This window comes from Glycine soja, chromosome 12, assembly GCF_004193775.1.
Source record: "Glycine soja cultivar W05 chromosome 12, ASM419377v2, whole genome shotgun sequence".
Taxonomy (NCBI): Eukaryota; Viridiplantae; Streptophyta; class Magnoliopsida; order Fabales; family Fabaceae; genus Glycine; species Glycine soja.
Genome location: NC_041013.1, coordinates 4,823,826 through 4,845,938, shown reverse-complemented (window position 1 = coordinate 4,845,938; position 22,113 = coordinate 4,823,826). Strand labels below are relative to the sequence as shown.

The following is a 22,113-nucleotide window of genomic DNA, read 5'->3' as shown; positions in this document are numbered from 1 at the left end:
TATATTTTTATTTTAAAAATTACCTCATAGAAAAAAAACTCAATAAAATAAATAAATAAGACTAAAAAACATAAATGTTCATATTTACTAAAACTTACATATTCACTTATATGTTAGATAAGTACTCCAATAACTTGTAGAAACAACCAATAAAAATTAAAATGTCAAACTTATTTTAAAAAGTAAAGTCCTAAGAGAAACTAATGTTGCACTCGTCTTAACAATTGATCTTTGATAACATTTCTTTCATGTATTTAACATCTACTTGAGATAATTCTTGTCATTTTTCATGACAAGGTATATCATTGTGATCTCTACCATTAAAATTTTGTTATGTAGCTCATAACTTGAAATACATTTTCCTCATTCGAAGTTGCTCAAAAAACCTATTCTTATTTCTTTGTATTAATTCTTCATACCACTTGTGACCAGCGAGAATTGAAGTGGTTTTAGCTTATTTCATAAACATGTTTCAATGCATGATTTGTAACTAAGAATGCAGCTAAAATAGTAATGACATGCAGTGGAAACATATTAATATTATTATTTGACACTTCATTTTCCATGTCAGAGCTATACTCACTTTCATCTGAATTATCTTTCATCCTATAAATCAAAATATAAATCTAATCACTACTTAAAATAGGACTTTTAAAATATTTTCATTATGCAACAGATCTTAAAGTGACACCAATTTCATACATTAAAAGATCAAGTCTAAATATTCAACATGTCAAACATCAAATTACGACAAAGATAACAATTAAAACAACATAACATATATCAAAGTCACAATCTTAAGAGCCTCAACCATTAGGCCTAAGCATTAAACATCCTAACGACAAGCTCGAGGGATGTCTGTCTCAATAGAAGTGCTTAGTCAATCAAAGGTCATCTCACGATCATTGTCCATGAAGTATAAAATGCTACTTGGTTATCTTTGACCGTTAAGATTCTCATAGCCAAAAAATATAAATATGACCCCTTCATCAAGTTTGGAACATCATTCAATAATGACAAACACTTGTCATAACTATAAAGGTCTTCTAGTTTTAGTTTGGTAACAGTAGTATTAGAGACTCGATTCAACACATCGACAATATAATCAAAAGATCATTGAAGTTTATCTACTATCCCATATTTTTTTGTCTCTTTTTCCCACCCTTTTTCTCTTTGCATTCACATTTGAGGGACTGAGCATTACATTTGGTGGTTCTTCATTCACATGTTCATTATCACCTTGATGATTACCGGTCCCACCTTCATGAAATTAAGTTCCTCCATGCGTTGCATTATTCTCACCATCAACATTAGGTGTTTCATATGTCAATGGATCTTGATATGAAATTAAAATAGAAAATCCATTAGTTAATGTGCCCTTGAAACATTTTTCCAACAAATATAAGCATTCAGGTCCCTCGTGCTTCCATTTCAGGATATCTGGATCTTCCTATAGTCAAATATAAATAAATTAAAAAATAGAGAATCAAAACATAAATAAAAAAATTATTTGCATAGTATAATAAAAACATGAATATACCTTGCTTTTTGAAATCCACTATTCTTCATATGCTACGATGATATTTTTCTCATAATTCCAATCAAGACTACTGTCTTTTACAACCAACTTGGCAAAAGATTGAATTTTTTTTTTAGTAAATCTTATTTATTTTTTAATTGAATATTGTCATAAGCATATCTTATTCTTTTTTGGAATTGTTTCTCTATATTTTTCCATCCTTATTTACTAACATGAGTTCCTGGATTGTTTAGAGCATCTATCTCTTTGATACATATTCTCATGATTTCCTATCATCCTACTTATTAGAGTCATCTTTGGGTGTCATTCTAATATTTTAGATTATAAAAATATAATCACATGGGAATACCAAAACGTTAAATAATGTAGTATGTAAAAGGTAAAAAATATTAGGAAATGTTTAAATTTTATTGTCGAAAAAGTTATTTTTTCAAAGGAAAATTTAAAAGTCAGGTTACATCAATTGAGAATAAGAATACTTTTCTAATGAACTTCACCACATATAAAACGATTTTGCGGGTTTAAAATTATGTATAGCTTCATCGGCCTCTTCAAGATTAAGTTCCCCACCACCAACTGGAGTTAAACTTTTTTTAAATTAAAATTTCCCAACAAACAAGTGATTGCATGCTGCAAATATATCATCTCTATATTACTGAAAATTTACTACAACAGAAATTATTTCTCCTGGACTTTTGCAAATTTTGGATAATGTCTGTGTTAATAGTTAAATCTGCACTTATTCTTCTAAAAGAATAGATCATTATAATAATTGAATAATTTTCACTAAATAATTTAATTAATAAATAAATATTTTAAAATGAGATATATAATTCATTCTCGATCGTAGGCTCATGTTAATCAAACAAGCATGTTCATAATATTTAACTTATAAGATAATTGTCTAATATTTAATTAATGCATATAATAATAATAATTTCGATAAAAATATTCATTTTTAATTATAATAGTATCGTATAATGGTCTACAAGATATTTGGTAAGTAGATTTTATAATATTGTTTTTTATTTAAAGGTTTTTTTTATAATCAATTTGATTTCGATAGTAATTTTCTAAGTATTCAAAAGTAGAGCTTGAAATAGTAAAAATTTTAAAAAGAAAAAGGAGATTGGAAAAGTAAATGATGTAAAAAGACGTATAAAATGAAGAAACAAAAATTTGTGGAGTTAAATAATAATGATTCAATCAATCGAAAATTGATAATGAGAGATCTTATTTATAAACTTAACGGTCGAATTTTATGGTTTCCACACATATACAATAATATTCTAAATACCCAAATATAATGTTATTTGATATATTTGTGTAACTTTTTATATATGTTTCAATTGATATTTTGAATTTCGAAATAATTTTGCTTTTAGTCGTCTTTAAACTTCACACGTGCTTTGATAAAATTGTCAAAAACATCAATCTCTATCAAAATAAATTCATTTGATGACACATTCAACTTTTTTTATAATTGGTTCAACTGAAATTTGAGATGCACAATTTTATTTCTCTTCCAAATAAGTTTATCAAAATAAAACTATATATAAATTACATAATTTAGACAACTTTTATATAACAAAGATAACAGTCAGCAATAATTCAATCACGCTTATTCTAAATGGCATCAATTGCTTACGAGCTATGGACAATCCTTTATTAATTGACGGACTCGTGTTCATTTTATTTAAATTTGAGTCACAATTCGCTACTCAGTACCAGCAAAAACTACCAAAGTGCAGTTGGTGAATTCATAATGTTTATTAATTGGTAAACTCTCTCCTAAAAAAAATGGGGAACTCAAATCAAAATCCTAAGCAGGAATGTGTGGCCAATTACTTAAACTTCATCTGTGCATTCAATATGCAAATCAACAGATTCTTCAAAATTGACTTAAAAGTGAGTTTCACGATGCTTTATTAAACTAGCTTTTGGTATATTTAACCAACTTAAAAACTTATTTGATTAAACTAGACTTGTTTAATAAAGAAATTTATTTTTATAGATTATAATATTTTTGTATTTGAACTTAAAAATTCTTTTTTTCATTTTTATCTTAACTATATCATCGTTATTTTTTTTTTTGGAAAGGTAATGTTATTTTATATTCATCATAATTTAATCAAACAATCAACTAAGTTGTCTGTTAATTTTGCCAAACACTAATTTCAATTAATGCAACTAGCTAGTGTGTACCATGTGCCATTGGACACCAATCAATTGCTACCCATGAGTTCATGACCCCAGACATAACCTTTCCTATTTAACAAGGAAAACGAGAGGACCCATTTTTTGCCTTTTTCATTTTGTCATCTTTCTGTTTTTGAAGTTACGATTTAAGTAGCAAATTCAGTAACGAACGAATGACATCTCAAATCGCATAAAAATAATCATTTCACAGAGCGAAATCCAAGACAAAGACCATTATATTATACATATTTTTTTTCAAAGGAGAAAAAAACAGCAAACTAAAATCTTTAGGTACATCCACGTTCAAGAAAATAATTCTATTAATTATTCATAAAAAAGATGCCAAAAGCATATGTGAAAAAGAATGGGCCAGCAAGTTAATGCTCTAAGCATATGCTTGGAAGATCCTCTGTCTATGTCCCCACCCACATCCCCCATACCCAAAAGGAAAATACCTTCCCTTCCCCTTTATAATTTAGAAAACGTTCATTCTCTTGTTCTCTCTTTGAGCAATCATCTATTCATACTCTATAATTACCTAGCTAGGTGTGTTGTATTAATTGCAATTCAAGATGCTAATTCGGATGGCAATTGAGGCATTCAGCAACGAGGTTAGCGAGGGTGCAGACGAGGATGGTGACAACATACAAGTCGTGATCAACCAATGACAATTGCAAGTCTTTGGATATATGACTTGTTTGATCATTTGGGCAACTGAAGATCCTTTGGCAGTGACACCCTTTAGGAACGGGATGACATAGATATTGATCCTTGCTCCTTATACCTTTTATTTTCCGAAGAAAAAACGAGGTTGTTGTGATTTTGAAAATGTTAATTTCATCTTTGTATGCAGCTCCGTACGTGAAACGATACTACTAAGTTGTGGACTTATATGGTTTCTTACTAGAAATTTTAATTAAGCTTTTTTGTGTCCTATTCTGCAGCTTTCTGCAATGTTATCCTCATTTTTGCTGATTTGTTCTTTCTAAACTTTTCTTGTTATGACTTATGAGTTTTGATCTGTTCTGGCATTTAGAGAGCTACCCAGAATAAAGGTGATTAATTTGCGATATATGATCACATGTTCTATCTTATGTCCTCTTCGGTAATAACGTGTTGCGATGATACGTACGTGCCATTTGATTTTGTTATCGTATGTTCATCTTCGTATATACTTCGTACACTGTATAATCCCGTACTATATTCAGTAATTTAATGCGGAAATATGATGAAATATGGTCTATTGTATTGTATCTGCTATTGGTGGGTATGAAAAGGCAATGAACACTTGCATAAGAAAAGGGCAATCGTAACGTGCCAGCTTTTTTATATGTTATGTGTGTGAGCAGATAATTCTACCAAAACACTCCAATTCAAAAGATGGGAATTTTCGTTTTGATTTGGATTATAATTTATCTACTAAAAATTCAACCTGAGCTAACATTTTCCTAGGTTGAGTCTTTTTTTTTTTTTTCCTGGGCTTGAGAACTATAAAACACATTTGCAAAATCTAACTAAAGTTTTTCAATATAAACGATCATGATGAAAGTGAAATATCAGATCGGAAGCACAACTTCTTTAACTCTAGGGTCTGGTGCAGCTTTGTCATTTGTAGAACTCACGGATCAAATGCGGCTTAAAGACATCAATTTTCACGGTTTGTTTTGCTTTTATCGTGGCCTAGACCTCAAATGGCCCAAATATATTTGTATGCCAATTGTTATTTACACCATCTAACTTTTCTAATATACCTTTTTTGTATATATATATTTTCAAAAATATCATTTTTCTCTAAAGTACTTTCTAAAAATGTAAAAATTTTAACATTTTGGAAAACACTTTTCAGAAGTCAATTTTTAGAGAAAAAAAAAAATAGGACACCAAGTTACATTCAGTGGCAACATTTTCATTGTTTAGGATAGTCCATCACAAAGACGTAGTCGCAGAGAACTTGTGTGCTTGACTATGCTTCTTGATGTTGTAAATATTTTACTTATTAGATTTAATGTAAAATTTGTTCTCTTATTTTGTATAATTTATCAAATCGATTTTCTTATTTTTTAATTTATTATTTGAGTCTTCTTATATTTTAAAATCGACCATAAAATTGATTAATATTTTCTTAAAAAATGCTTAAAGAAAAATTAGAACCATAGTCTTTGAAATAAAAAACACACTCTTTTACCCCCCCCCCCCCCTCGTTACACTATAACCTTCTTGCTATGCTCACCCAATTCCCATTCAAACTACATCATCTTTAGATTGGTTTCTTCAAAAAGCCACTACATCCCATCATATAACACCATTCCTTAATGTTGTTGCTAGAAACTTATGTGACACCATTGAAACCTTAGCAAATAGCAACCAACTATGGTTGTCCCAAGGGGTTGTTCCTCTCACGCCACATTGGTCACCAATGTAGATGTGTTTCGTCGATTTATTCATCTTGTTGTTCTTCTTCCTCGAGCAACTAGACTTGCAACTTGTTAGTCTGAGAACTACCTGAATTGAAACCCTAGACAATCACAATTGATGGAGAAATAACTAGATGAATTGCATTTGCATCGATCGAGTTATTTTTCACCCGAAGCCACCTTAACCCGCCCATTGAGACCCCTAACTTTAGTTGTAATTCTAAGAACCGACCCTTAATCCTTGAGGGGATAGAATTGACATCTGTCAGTTTGGTATGATAGATGAACGAGAGAGTTAAGTTTGAAAATGATGAGTCCCACAAAAACAAATCTTGTCTCCCAATATTAAATGTACTTGTTTTATCCTTCTATTTTGCCATGTGTTGTTTTTTTTAAGTTTTAAATATCATACAACTTTTGAGGGTATTATGGTATTTTAATTGGTTTATTCAATTGTACTTCATCTATTCCTTTTAAACCAAACAAATAAACATCATACTTTGTTTATACTCTATTTCTCTTATTATCTTTCATCTATTTCTATCTACTATATTTCTCTCTTTAAAACTAAACACAACTTTATAAAATTAACAATTGCATATAATATGTATATATAATTATATAATTACATTATTAATAATTATAAAAATATACATAGCGGGACAGATACGAGGTCGAGTGGGGAGTGACATACTAACCCGTCTCCACTTTTCAAAGTAAAAAAAAAAAATATAAATCCAACCTGGGTCAAAGTGATTTTTTCCTGTCAAATTTGGAGAGTATCCACGAATTTAGTTTGGTTTAATTAATTTTAAGACAAAAAATCATTTAAACCAAACATAAAATAAAAATGCGGTTAGGTTTGATTCGATTTAAATATAACATTAAATCTGAACTAAGTCAATCTTTTGCGACTTGATTTGGTTCAATTTTGTATTTTTTTAATTCTATTATCATAATTTTAATCTATCAACTAAACTTATATAATAATTATATAGGCTATATAATTTTAAAAATAAATTTTATTTTAAATTTTATTTTAACATATTTTAGTTATAAACTATTATCTTTCCAGCTATTTAGTATTAATATAAAATAATATTACTAACTTATTTTAATATAATAATAATTTATACATCATTTAATATTTAATATTATTTTTTAACATATAAAAAAGTAAAATAAACACGTTGAATATAAAGTAAATGAAAAGTATTAAATTATTTAGTATTTATGATTAATTATCACTTAATATAATTATAATATGTGATTTGTTTCGTTTAGTTCTATTTTTTTTCATAAAAGTAAAAAATACACATTGATTTTTGGATTTGTGACTTTTGCAGTTTTTTATTTAAACAATTGAATTTGACGACTTATAAACCATTTGATTTGATTTTAAAAATCCTTAATTTTTATTGCCATGCCAAATGCCTAGAGAGCCTCTTGCACCATAAAGGTGTAATTTTTTTTAAAAAAAAATTCATAATGAGTATATTTTAAAAAAGTTATAAAAATAGATAAATTATACTTTGAAGTATAATTTTACTATGAAGAAATTATCCTTTAAAACACGATTTTGTTTTGAGAAAATTGTTACAATAAAATTGTTTATGCACATATAATTTTATTTATTTTTATTATTAAAATTTGAAATCACATGCTAAAATATGATTTGAACATGATTTATTTATTTATTTTAAATATCGTATTTTAACATACAATTTCATTAAAAAAAAAATAAAAAAATTGTATTTTAATAGGCAATTTCAATTCTCAGTGAAAAAAAGATTTTAAACAAATGAAAAGTATAGTAGTGTTTTGATATATGATAATTTCATTGTGAAATAACATATCAAAGTATGATTTATTTATTTTCGTAATTTAAAAAAAAATTCCCATTTTCATAATTAACCGTCTAGAGAGGATGGAGGGAGATGATGTCTATTTGGGCGCGCAAAGAAATCAGTGAAGAGAGGGATTTCAATTTTATGGAAAAAGAGAAAAAGCATCTTAACCGTCCATCTACAGGGTCGTCAATCGCCAGCTCATCAATCCGCACCTCATTCAACTTAATCTTAATCGGTCGTGACCGGCTATTTTCATTTACTTCGAAAATTGTAATTTGACAGATAAAGAAGACCCACGTCATCGATCCGCGCCAACCCCCCCCAGCCAATAAGAAACGAAAACGTTTCTCTATATTAATCATCGCTGCAATCCATTCTCATTCACAACTCCAATCCCTCTTCGCTTTAGCAAATTCCAATTCCCAATCCAAAACCCTAATTTCGTTCAAAGAACCAATTGTGATGGCACCAAAGGCAGAGAAGAAGCCAGCGGAGAAGAAGCCCGCGGAGGAGAAGAAGTCGACGGTGGGAGACAAGGCTCCGGCGGAGAAGAAGCCGAAGGCCGGAAAGAAGCTTCCTAAGGAGGGAGGAGCCGGCGGGGAAGGGGGGAAGAAGAAGAAGAGGAACAAGAAGAGCGTGGAGACATACAAGATATACATATTCAAGGTGCTGAAGCAGGTCCACCCTGACATTGGTATCTCAAGCAAGGCCATGGGAATCATGAACAGCTTCATCAACGACATCTTCGAGAAGCTTGCTCAGGAATCTTCCAGACTTGCCCGCTACAACAAGAAGCCCACCATCACTTCAAGGGAAATCCAGACCGCGGTCAGGCTTGTGCTGCCCGGTGAATTGGCCAAGCACGCCGTTTCTGAGGGTACCAAGGCCGTCACCAAGTTCACCAGCTCTTGAACTAACTATATCTTATCGATTTTCTCAGGCTCTTGTTTCTGTATCTATGGCTGTTAGGCCTATGCTTAGATTTGAATCAGTAGGTTTTTTGGGGGGTTTGGGGGTTAGCATTTGTAATTGAAGGAATGTTAGTGGTTGAGTTGTTTATGGAAGTGGTAGGATTCATTGATGATATAGGAATGCAGTAATTTTAGTATGGTTTGTGTGTTATACTTTCAACAATCTCTAATTTGGTGATCCGTTAATGCAATATTTGTTTTTGAATTGTTTCCTTGAATTTTCAATCAGGTTCGAGTAGCGCGTAATATGTTTTGAATTATCTGTTACTTTTATCATAGAGGAATATCACTCTAATGTATTAACTATACACCTTGAAATTGAAAGAAGTAAAAATGAGTCACTGACTTGTTAAATTTTGAGTTGTACTTTAAACATTGAGGGCGAGTAATGTTTGATATTTTTAATATTTACCGATGGTAGAGACCTACTGATGATTTTGAAAATGGAAATGGATTATAAATAGGAGATTCGCTTGTTATAAATTTTACGTTTTATTGGTTGGTTTGTCGAGACTTGATTTCTTTAAATGTATGATCTTTAGACACTTTTGATATTGGAATTTTTTTTAATCGTGAGTTTTATATTAAAAAAAATCCAATTAGGATGACATATTGCATTATCGTGGAATTGATTACTTTTTCTATGAATAGTTGAATTGAAAAAAGTGGAAGCAATTATTTGTTACTTTTTAATTTGGCAAAATTCATCCTCCACTTTATCTTTAATTATGAATTTGATTTCCTTATAATGTAATTCACAAATTTGATTCCACATTATATGAAGGCTTTCTTTATGCTGAATGTTGGGGAGTGTTAGTTTCGTTATTATGCCATCGTGAAGTTTCAAGTAATTTCTGATTTTTATTCGGTCTTTAGCGGGTCATGTTTAGTGCAGGGGGGTTCAATGTGCGCAATGTGCAGGCGGGTCATGTTTAGTGCAGGGGGGTGCTGTTTTTTATAGCAGTAATGATTCGTGTAAATTTTGAGGTATGGCGGTTACTGCTTGTGGCTGTCTATTTCTATTAATTATTGAAATGTTTTGCCTTCAAAAAAAATATGGAATTGGAAAATTTGAATATAATTCAAACACTATCCAAATACTTTATCACAAAATTTATAAGAAAATGTATAGGAAAATAAATCAAAAAAGCATGTACAAGCAATATTGATGTATTGTTTGGATCCCTTCAGCATTTTTTAGTAGAAATATTTGGTTGCTTTGTAATGATTAATCAGGCTTGAAATATTGTAGGATGATAGCGATAAGAAAGAACAACGGCCTCACACGATGCATGTTCGAAAAAAATCCTACTAGACACTGCACGTTATATCTTGATTTTGTTGATGGTAACATCTAAGAATTTTGAGCATATTGTGCTCTTTGAAGTTAATTGACAGGTTCAGATTTCAAAATATATTTGAAATATTTCAAAGACAAGTTCCGATTCTTAACTTGACAAAACAATTTCTTTTGGATGCAAAATGACCGTGAAAAATGTAAAAGGATTAAAATGAATGACTTTTGTAAAACAGAGATTAACCAAAAGATTTTCATTTTACAGGAGACTAGAGTTTATACAATTAGATAAGCTAAATTAAATGTAAAAAAATTAGTCTAAAACAGTGTACAGTACACGCAGTCTACCCCTTTTTTACAGTTAAATGCCTGCAAATAGGTTGCAAATCAGTTATGAATGTGCATTGCCAAGAAATCTCTGGCATTAAAGGTTGTGCGAAGAGATCTGGCCGATTAGTTCTGCGTTCCACTCACCTATCAATGAGAACGCTAAACAGATAAATAATCATTCTATTTTGCAATATCTGCAGATTCATTTTACAAGTTATCTACACTACTGCTATGATTATTACTTGAATAGCTAAATCCATTACTAAAAGTACATAATCCAGTCTAACATCTCTTTCTCACCCAAACATATTAGGCACCTCCATAAGGCTCCAGGACTCTTGTTAAATAGCTCTTATTAAGCTCAGTGCACTAGAGCACCTCAGATGGAGTTACTGTAAGACTATGTTTGCATCGATGAAAAAAGATTAATAGAATAGAATGGATTAAAATTAAATGGACCTTAATGGAATAAAACTTTCATTCCATTGTTTAGAGCAAAATTTCCATTTCATTGTCTAGGTAAGGAAAAGAATGGGAATAAATTGTTTTATAGCTATATTAGCCTTATTTTTAAAAATATGAACTGCAATATATAATTATGATGAAAAAGGATGTATGACTTATCAAAAAACATTCATTTTCGTTGTTAGAAAGACAAACGACACAATTGCATTAAAACATACACAAACGCCAATCCATTGTTAGAAGAACAGCAGAGTCACTTAAACATCTAACAGTACCAATCAAATTAACAAAAGGTAAAAGCATTTAACAGCACACTTCACTTTCCCCATTCATACCACAAATCGGATTTAATCATTGTATGAATTTCCTTTTAGCCCCTTTGTTCAGAACTATACAGAGGCACAAGGTATAGCCCCCTAAGATGTTAAAAACTAGATCTCCTGATGTATATACAAACAATCCAAATCAGCATTGTTAGTTGCAGAAAACCAGAAAAAGCTTTTAACATAAACATAATGTGTCTCGAAAAAAATCTCATTAAAAAAGGATCGTTGTCTGAGCTAAATATCCAGCTCCATTGATGTACATGACTTGTATAAGTCCAAAGATCGGTTAACTACACCGAAAACTTTCAAGGTGTGAATTCGTGAAACATAAATAAATGTTGTCCAATTACATTTTCCTTAATTCAAAGAATGCCCACATTGTGGCACATATAAGGTACATCAAATGAAGAATTGTCAAACCCTGTGATATCCTAAAGTCTGGATCTTTCATTCATTCCCATTAGAAGATAAAGAAAATACAGCAGGCAATAATGCTCATGAATTACATAGAATACGAGGAAGGGGGAAAATTACCTTGAGCGGTGCAGTGGATCGTCAACATTGAAATAGTGATGGAGCTCTCAGCTCTCAAAGTCATCCGACTGCTGCATTTTGTTTTGAGAGGGGTATTGAATGAGAGTAATTAGGGAGTAAGGATAGACAAGTAATTTTATAAAAAGTTACTCTTTGTTCCATATCACTCCTCCCAATTTGGAAGGGAAGAAAAATGAGATCCAGTATCTGAAACAATAAGGAACAAGATGCACTTATAACAACGTTAGATGAAATAGAGCAAACGTTGATGCCAAAAAAAAACCCACATAATTTTAAGACAATCATATATACAAGTGAATTCATATTAAACAAATTGGGAAAATAAAAAATAAATACTTGGCCATTCATTTCTTTGCGAGATGTGGTGGCAGTAGTTTCAGAAATGAACCGAACAAATCGATACCCCCTTGATTTCCCGGTCACGTGATCACATAGTACTTTAGCTGCAAACGGAAAAATAAAGAATTGGTTGCAACATAATTATATATATAACCAATTTGGGAAGCCAAAGTACGAGAAAAAGATCTTTGATTTTACCTTCAATGATTTCACCGTGTTGCCCAAAAGTATCTCTGAGAACCAGTTGATTGGCATTGTAGGAAAGCCCTTTGTTCCAAAACAAAACAGTTAAAATTTAAAATAGTAGACCAAATAACAAAACTCAAACTACAATTATTGTTAGTAATAAATATAATTAAAGGATAAATTTAAGAAGTTGGAGAAGACCTACGACAAATAACTTAGTTGTTGAATGGTGGCGCGTGCATAGAAATCGAGGTAAAGGGAAAATAAGAGCGCTGTGACTCACTAGTGCACTGATTACACGCATAACTGTGAACTTTCAATTGATACCCGAAACACAATAAAGCACTTTCAAATAAAATTGTTCTGAGCCATCCCATTCCCCACCGGTGACAACTTAAGAGTGAAACAGAGTACATTTAAATTTCCTTCTTGGACTTGGAGTAATTTACTGGTCGTACCATGTGTTAAGTTACTTCTAATCGGATCTGCAAGTGTATTCCAGCAGCTAAAATAGTTTCATCGGTTAAAAATTAAATTTCACAGTTTGTAAGTATGGTTAATTCATCAAGTTTTTCGTGTCCGAGTTCAAATGATTGTTAGTTCATCTTAAGGACTACAGTATTTTCCGCTTGAGGTTGAGACTCTAGTAAACTTTCTATTTTTTTTAGCACAAAGGAGTTGAGCCAGAAGGTTGAAGGGGTTGACACCCCAACTGTGTGCACACCAACCCCTACAACCCCAAAAGAAAAGTCATCCCAAAATGTCCTGTTCGTACCAGATAGCGGAATTAAAGTAATCAACATAAAAAAAAAATTATTCCATAAACGAACATGTTAGAGAATCTTAAATGCATTAATACTGAAACAGCCCACTCCATGTACCATACCAAGAATATACTAACTATATCAGCACCCCTACAACGTTCATGCACAATTACTGATCAAAATCCAAACATAAGTCTCCAGATACATAGAACAGATTTGTGTGTGCAACCAGAAACAAAATCCAAATAATAGTCGGTTCATGAGCTGGTGAACTTGGTGACGGCCTTGGTACCCTCAGAAACGGCGTGCTTGGCCAATTCACCGGGAAGCACAAGCCTGACCGCGGTCTGGATTTCCCTTGAAGTGATGGTGGGCTTCTTGTTGTAGCGGGCAAGTCTGGAAGATTCCTGAGCAAGCTTCTCGAAGATGTCGTTGATGAAGCTGTTCATGATTCCCATGGCCTTGCTTGAGATACCAATGTCAGGGTGGACCTGCTTCAGTACCTTGAATATGTATATCTTGTACGTCTCCACGCTCTTCTTGTTCCTCTTTTTCTTCTTCCCCCCTTCTCCGCCGGCTCCTCCCTCCTTCGGAAGCTTCTTTCCGGCCTTCGGCCTCTTCTCCGCCGGAGCCTTGTCTCCCACCGTCGACTTCTTCTCCTCCGCGGGCTTCTTCTCCGCTGGCTTCTTCTCTGCCTTAGGTGCCATCACTGATTCACTACTTGGTTCTTTGAAGGTATTAGGGTTTTAGATTGGGAATTCGAATGGCTAGAATGAAGAATGGGTGAAGTTGTTAATGAGAAATGTCTGTAGCCATGATTAATTAATATATAAAAGGGTTTTCGCGTTCTTATTGGTTCGGAGAGTTTCGCGCGGATCGATGACGTGGACCTTCCATTTTTTGTAGACTGAGATGCGGATTGATGACGTGACGTTTGAAGGACGGCTGAGATGTTTTTTCTCTTTTTCATCAAGATTGGAATTTTGAGTCTCTCGTCTTTTCACTTTTCAATGCGCGCCCAAATGGACATCTCCCTCCGCTTCATCAAGCGTGGTTCACTTCATCATTAGTTAGCGCTTGTTGTCCCAAATCCTGAGCTCCAAATCCATTAGTGGCACTTGGTAAAAAAATTATTTTTGTTTAGTTTCTTTGATTTTTTTTTTTTTTGTGAATAAGTTTGTTTGATACGTATCTTATGTGTGATAAAGGGGAAAGGAAACGATGCAGGAACAAAATTTTGAAATATAAATTGAGGGAAAAGTGAAAGGAAAAGAAATTTAAATTTATCTTTCTAGAAGTCAATTTTTTCTTTTTTCTTCTCACTTTCTCTTCAATTAAATAAAAGAAAAAACATCATTACATACTTATTCGTGTTTTCATTCCTTCCATTTTCATCTCCTCTCCAATCTTCTTTATTTGAATATATAATATTAATGAAATGCAATAATTCATTCATTTTTATTAATTTATTGGCTAAACTATCATTTTGATCTCCAAAAGTGTAATATATTGTCACTTAGATATAAGTATCAAAATGTCATTTAGATTTGTGAAAATCCAATTTGTTTGTCATTTTAATTCCTTCAATAAAAATCTTTTGCTAAAGTTGATATATATTCGTACATGACACATTATCTGTCTATGTCACAATTGACATTTTGATGCATATGGGGTAATTGACCATATGCACATGATATTTCAATCGGAAATCATGATAATTGTAAAATATGAGTTAATTTAATAGTAAATTTTAACTAGTAAATGAGTGTAATTTTTTTACTTTATTATTATTTTTAATAAAATAATAAATAAATTAACATTTTTGTTATTTTTTATCAACAAAAGTCAAGAGAAAGAAGAATTCAAGTACTTTGAAGGAAAATTGAGGCAAAAAGTGGAAAAAAAAACCTTGAAGAAAAATTGAAAAAGTGGACAGCTCGTTTAGCGCATCACTGAAGCTTATCGTGTGCCCGCGCTTAGTGCACAGAAAAGTCCACAATGAAATCTAAAGGTGCGCTTAACACGAATGTCCGCACTAAGCACGAAATCAGCGTGAAAATTAAGTTACTTGTGCCTATATAAGGAGGAGGAAGCAAAAGAGAAAAACACACCGAGTCTAAAAGCTATTCAAAACAGTTTCTATTGTCTCTTTTCTACTCTTCATCTCTATTATGTGGTTTGGTCATTCATGCATCTATTTTTAGGGATTATACATTGGGAAATGGTAATGTCTAAATAATTGGGAAATGACATCTCAACATTGCATTACTAGGGATAAAACGACTTTGTTGTACCTTTGCATACATATTTACACTTAATGTTGTTTATGATTCAATCTTATATCTTTACACTTAATGTTGTTTGTGATTCAATCTTTACAAAGGGATTTGGGAGAGAGAATACATAAATTAGGCTCTTCATCATGAGGGATCAAGGTTGAGCATGTTAGTAGATGTGTATGAAAATTGGAAAAACAGTTAATAGAGAAAAACATTAATATTGCATCAAGAGTAGTTAGACATGCTAGACCCTAATATTATCACATTCTAACTTCATCTTTTGCATTTACATTATTATTTATTTTTCTTGTTATCCTTTTCTTTTCCCTTTTACCCTCAAATTTTACACTTATAATTCCCTTTCTCTTCTACTTCTTCTCTTGCTTACAAATTGGGTATTTATCTACACAAGTACAAACAAAGTCTCTGTGAACTTGACACTCAATTTTTCATTTTAATATTTATTGCTTGTGATAAAAATTGGTAAACTTATCAATCTCTTAATAGACCAAAATGATAATAATTGAACTGTTATTTATCCTATACGTGTACATTGTCACTTGTTATTGTGTACTGAACTATCACGTGTCATCCACATGTGTACCTTCAACTAGCACATAGGCAAGTAGTGTGTCAGAGATAGTTACGAATATTAACTTTAACAATAAGACTAAAGTGATAGTCAAATTACACTTTCAAGGACCTAAAAGATAGTTTCATACTTTTATGGACTTAAGTAACCATGAATTACAATTTTGAGGACCAAAGCAACAGTATATCCTTAATTCATTTTATTTTTTTGGGCGCATGTTGTGTTTTTGGTATATGTATATGTTAATTGCTATTCATGAGTATTAAATGCATTAAAAGTAGGATAAAAAGTAACAATGTACCACTAATTTTATGGTTTCTTTTGTGAGATTTGTAAATAATTTTATTTTTGTGTGAATTTATACAATGAAAACTCCATTTGGATGACTAAAGTTGAACTTATTTGGATTTTTAGGCTAAGGAAGAGAAGATTTTGAAATGCTACTGAAGGACTCGCTCAGCGAGCCAGATTGGCTAAGCGAGATTCATCCACTTAACGAGAAGGCCAGTTCACTCAACGAGAGTGAAACCCAAGAGAATGTTGGGTCAGAGAGCAGCGTGCTTAGCGTGCAGCCAGCCCTCCTTGTGAGGGTTTTGTCTCTTCTCGCGCTTAGCGCGTTCAAGCCCGCTTAGCGCCCAGTCACTAATTGTCGCTCGGCGAGACATGCTCGTTGAGCGCGCTCTCGTAAGCTGAAAAACCCAAAAGTCTTTAAAAACTAAAAGAGGAGGGAAAATGGAGCGTCAAACAACATGGAAAGGAAGGAATATGGCACCAAGGTTGAAATTAGACATTTTTCTTCACATTTTCACTTCACCAGTCCATTCCCATCTTATTTTCATCCTTGTATCAAGCCCTCCTTGTTAATGGAGGGCTAAGCACTTCATTGTTGGGGAGTTTTTCCATTTAACACTCTTGATGTAAAAACTCTAACTATCTATTTAATATTATTACTAGTGTTCTCTGTTTCTATTTGTGTTTATTTTTCATATTTGTGGCTTGATCACCCATTTATATGTTTTATAAGGTTTTAAGTATTGAAAAATGCTTTTAGTCCTTAGAACTTGGTAGAGCAGCTAGAGGCCTGCATTTCTAAGAATAATGTGTAGTAATCTAGTAAATATTGCATCTTTTGCATGATGCAACTCGCTTAGAATGAATTTGTTGAGAAATCAAGAACAAAACTAGGAGGGCTAGGCTCTTTCATGTGAGGAATTACAGTTAGAGTAATTTAATGGTGCAAAGAAAATTAGAACAATATTAAATAGAGAAAATTTTCTTTAGTCACATCAAGAGAAAGTTCAGTAGAATATTCTCCAACACATTCATCTTGGTATTTGTTTTATTATACAATTTTGCGTCTGTCTTTGTCATGTGTTTTTAAGCTTAGAAAAAGTATTCCAGGAATTTGAAATATGAACGAGTTATTTCATTTTATTTCACTACAATTAAAATTGTTTACAAACTGAATATGCGTCATCAAAGTATAATAAATTTTTTGTGGACACGATACTCAGTCTTACTGTTTTAATTAATACTTGAATGAATTGGTGCACTTACCAATCGTACTAATAATATATCTATAATTTTCTTGTTTAACTTGAATTAGTTGAGTATATTATTATTGTCACTTTTTTTCTAACACTTTAACATAAATACCTTAACAAATTAAACATATTTACCATTAAAATTAAGGCTAGACATAGAATGGTTTTTTTTATATAAATCTAATTCATATTCAAGTCATATCCATTTAAATAGTATGGGTTTGAAATTTATATCCACTTAAATGGATATGAATCTTAATATATGATTTGGATTTTTATAATTGATTTGAAACTGATTTCAAACCACAAAAACCAACTTAGTTTAAAAACTGATTTTATGGTTTAGAACTACACTTGAGTTCAAAACACAATTTTAAGATCAATTTATGGTTTGAATTTATAATAGATCGTGTCCAAAACAGATCTTAGGTTAATTTTAGTAAGGGCATCATCGACCTGGTCTAAGTTAAAGCATATTCGATTTATGCTCAACTTGTTTGAGGTATTTTTCCATGTCAATTCCTATTGGGTGAGAATAAATTGGATATTTAAAAGTGTAATATAGATATCCAATTCATATCCCATTAAATGATTTGAATTTAAATTCCCAAAAAATGAATTTGGACATGAAACCAATCCAATCAAATGGATTTAAAGTGATTTTGATTGGTGTGGTTTGTCAACCAAGCATAGAGAAAGGAGTTCTGAATTGATTATTTTAAAAATTCTTTCTCAATTAAAAATCTTTTATAAAATTATATTAGGATTTAATGAGAATATTCATTAATCAATTCAAAAGATAGATGGTTGTTCTATTCAATCTATGATTGGTCCAAGTTACAAATATTAAATGGAAAACATGGTTAATCAACCGATATAACAAAATTATAGGTCTAATACTTTACAAAAAATCAAGCCATAAAAAGTTAAAGAGATAAAGGCACAAAGGTTTTATACTAGTTCAATCTTTAATATCTACATCCAGTTGCTCAAATAATCTTAGGGTGCATTTGATACATGTTATGATATAGGAAAACAAGAACATGTTAAATATATTAAACTTACATGACAACTTTTTATTGTGTGCATGGTTTGATGGACAATACAAATACTATAAATTTTAATAAAATATAATTTTTAATTTTAATTATTTTAAATATGCATTATTATTATATTAAAGCATCAAAAAACTCACATCATTTTCATAATCCTTCACCCATTTACTTTAATGTATTTTGAAATGGATGAATTCTAAAATATCACAAGTGTGATTCCCTATGCATCGTTGGGAGTGATTATTTAAAGGATGAGAACATTTTTTTATGGAAGTGTGAAGACCTTTCTTACACTATAAATCGGTATGGTTAACTCCACATTGAACATCTCATGCACAACAATGAACATCGCAAGTGACTATTCCATGCGTACAAGATGTTTTGTTTCCTTATTATTCATTATCGAATGTAAATCTTTATTGTATGGAGGATTCAAAAGTAAACTATGAAAATGAAGAAATTATCGCATAAGTGGAAGAAGGAAGACAATTACAAATATGCTATATAGATAAACAATACAAAGAGGTAAAGGTTAGAAGACTATATATTACAATGATTTTTAAATTGGTTCGATCACCCCAACGTAAATCCAATAGTCAAGTTTCAACTTGAGATTTTCCATTGAGTAAAGGACGTACATAGATAAGATTGATTATGTATATACCTTCGATAACTTGACTAGAACTCCCCTCTTTGAACTTTACACCTAACCATCGAGACAATAAATACAGAAATTGAATTGACTATGTTTGTAGTTTCGATAACCTCACAAAAATACCCTTCTTTAGACCCTAAACTTGTCCCATAGGGATCACACACCCAAATGAGTATGATAATGAAGATATAGGCTAATTATACTTGCTAGTCTCGTAATCAAACAAGGATCCCCTACTTTTTCTTAGATAGCCTTGAGTGGCAACTTGCTAACTATGGCTCTCTATAGCTAGCATAACAACTTAGCATTATCTTTTTCTTACTTTAGATACATATCCAGGATTCATGTTATTTGGCATTTGCATTCTCTATTATTCCAGACTTTGACACTATAACTTTTGTTGAGCTTTTATACTCTACGTCCAATGTAGGAGCATTGAGCTTTATGATGGAGGCACTTATTTATAGTGTGTGGGGAGTGAATTTGGACTTTTCAAATCAAAAGATATGTTAAGATTAAATTTATATAAGATATATTTCAAAATGGGAGACAAAAAAAGTAAGAAAGGACATAAACCCAAAACCCTCACTCCTTAAACCCTAGATCACCCATCTGTGTCCCCACCCAATGGCCCCAAACTCCACCACCACCATTGCAATAGATAGTGTATTATTTGTCGACAACGTTGAGCTCGTCAAAACCACTACCTCTCGATTGGAGTTAGTCCTAGTGGCCAATCCATCTGTGATTATTTTTTTATAATGATTTTAGTTAATATATTATTTAATATTTTTTCTCCTAATTTTACAATTTTAAATAGATTTTGACCTATTAGAGATAATGTGTTTAAAAAAATGTGTTAGAAAATATATTTTAAAGACTCCCATTTTTTTAATGTGCACAAATATTCATGAGCATCGGTAGATAATTACTAAAATAATATTAAAATATACTAAAAATACTTTAATTAGTATTTTATTTATTCATATAGTTTGTTTGTTTTAAAATAACATAGTTTAATATCCCATGATACCAATGAAAATAATTTAATTTAAAAACTAAATTTAATGAATCAATTAAATAGTTTTTTATTTAAAAAACCCACCAAAATAATATATTGCTAACATTTTTCATTAAAGGAACTTATTAATATTATCTTAATTTAAATATAAATTACTAAACATATTTAATAAAATCAAATTCGTTTGATTTCAAAGGTAAGCAGCGCAAGTAAATCCTAATGAATGGGAAGGACCCATATGGGCGCGCAACCAAAACTGAGAAGTGAAAAGGGGAAATTCTAGTTTTCAGGAAAAAAAAAGAAAATAATCTCAGCCGTTGATCAACATGGTTCTTAAATCGCCAGCTCATCAATCCGCTTCTCAGTCTAAAAAAATGGAAGGTCCACGTCATCGATCCGCGCGTAACTCCCCTCGCCAATAAAAACGCGAAAACCCTTACATATATTAATTAACCATCGCTTCAAACATTTCTCATTCACAACTTTACCCACTCTTCATTCTAGCAATTCGAATTCCCAATCCAAAACCCTAATACCTTCAAAGAACCTAGTAGTGAATCAGTGATGGCACCTAAGGCAGAGAAGAAGCCAGCGGAGAAGAAGCCGGTGGAGGAGAAGAAGTCGACGGTGGGAGACAAGGCTCCGGCGGAGAAGAAGCCGAAGGCCGGAAAGAAGCTTCCGAAGGAGGGAGGAGCCGGCGGAGAAGGGGGGAAGAAGAAAAAGAGGAACAAGAAGAGCGTGGAGACATACAAGATATACATATTCAAGGTTCTGAAGCAGGTCCACCCTGACATTGGTATCTCAAGCAAGGCCATGGGAATCATGAACAGCTTCATCAACGACATCTTCGAGAAGCTTGCTCAGGAATCTTCCAGACTTGCCCGCTACAACAAGAAGCCCACCATCACTTCAAGGGAGATCCAGACCGCGGTCAGGCTTGTGCTGCCCGGTGAACTGGCCAAGCACGCCGTTTCTGAGGGTACCAAGGCCGTCACCAAGTTCACCAGCTCTTGAACAAAATATCTTAACTTTGTTTACCTCGCTCTTGTTTTGCTTCATGTGTATCTGTTAGATCTAGCGACCCTATGTTTAGGTTTGAACTGGTAGCTTTTTGGTTTTTAATTTGTAAGTGAAGAATTAGGATTGGGTTGATCCTCTGTGTATGGAATTGGTAGAATTGATCATATAGGAGCAATTTGATAAATGGAATGGTTGTTTATGAACTCATGATTCTCTATCTTCGCTCTACTGTATATTTTTGTATGCCTTTCTTTCTCGATCATTATATGACGATGACCTTAGAAAAATTGTTCCCGGGTTTTTAATATGGGGTGTAATTTATTCTATAAATTGGCTGAATATAAAGAAAACAATTATAAAAACTGTAGCTGACGTGATATGATAATAATTATGAAGAAAATTGTTGAAGAGTTAATATGGTTATGAGGGTTTTTAGTGGTATTATTTGCTCGGTCCGTTTAATGATTCTTGATGAATTTGGTCTTTAGCTTAGGTCAAGTACTCTGGTTCTCACAGACCACATTTTGCAGAAGTGTAGAATTTGAAATGTAAGTGTAAAATGTGTGATTGAATTGTATGTCTATTTTTATAGAACGTCACATTAGAAAATGACTGAAAAGTGATCGCTGTTCATGACGATGCCCAATTGAAGGTTTTTATCCTGTTAACTTCATTTAAGATTTCACAGTATATTTGTTGATGCCTCAAGCT

General features: G+C 31.9%; 2 protein-coding genes across 2 annotated transcripts; one reads left to right on the top strand and one right to left on the bottom strand.

Annotated features, from left to right (window-relative positions):
* Window positions 1-8,369: 8,369 nt before the first annotated feature.
* On the top strand, window positions 8,370-21,619 carry LOC114380476 (probable histone H2B.1). Its single transcript, XM_028339553.1, has 2 exons — window positions 8,370-8,908; window positions 20,961-21,619. The coding sequence occupies exons 1-2, from the start codon at window positions 8,466-8,468 to the stop codon at window positions 21,394-21,396; spliced, it is 879 nt and encodes a 292-aa protein (XP_028195354.1). The 5' UTR covers window positions 8,370-8,465; the 3' UTR covers window positions 21,397-21,619.
* On the bottom strand, window positions 13,304-14,039 carry LOC114380475 (probable histone H2B.1). Its single transcript, XM_028339552.1, has one exon. It carries the CDS (start codon window positions 13,941-13,943, stop codon window positions 13,494-13,496), a length of 450 nt encoding a protein of 149 aa, XP_028195353.1. The 5' UTR covers window positions 13,944-14,039; the 3' UTR covers window positions 13,304-13,493.
* Window positions 21,620-22,113: the final 494 nt, after the last annotated feature.

What these genes read in the sequence shown, in the direction of transcription:
- LOC114380476 (XM_028339553.1), top strand. Translation starts at nt 8,466, where the DNA reads ATGGCACCAAAGGCAGAGAAGAAGCCAGCGGAGAAGAAGCCCGCGGAG. An exon ending in GCCGTCACCAAGTTCACCAG is followed by an intron (nt 8,909 to 20,960) that starts CTCTTGAACTAA and finishes GGCACCTAAGGC; the next exon opens with AGAGAAGAAGCCAGCGGAGA.
- LOC114380475 (XM_028339552.1), bottom strand. Translation starts at nt 13,943, where the DNA reads ATGGCACCTAAGGCAGAGAAGAAGCCAGCGGAGAAGAAGCCCGCGGAG.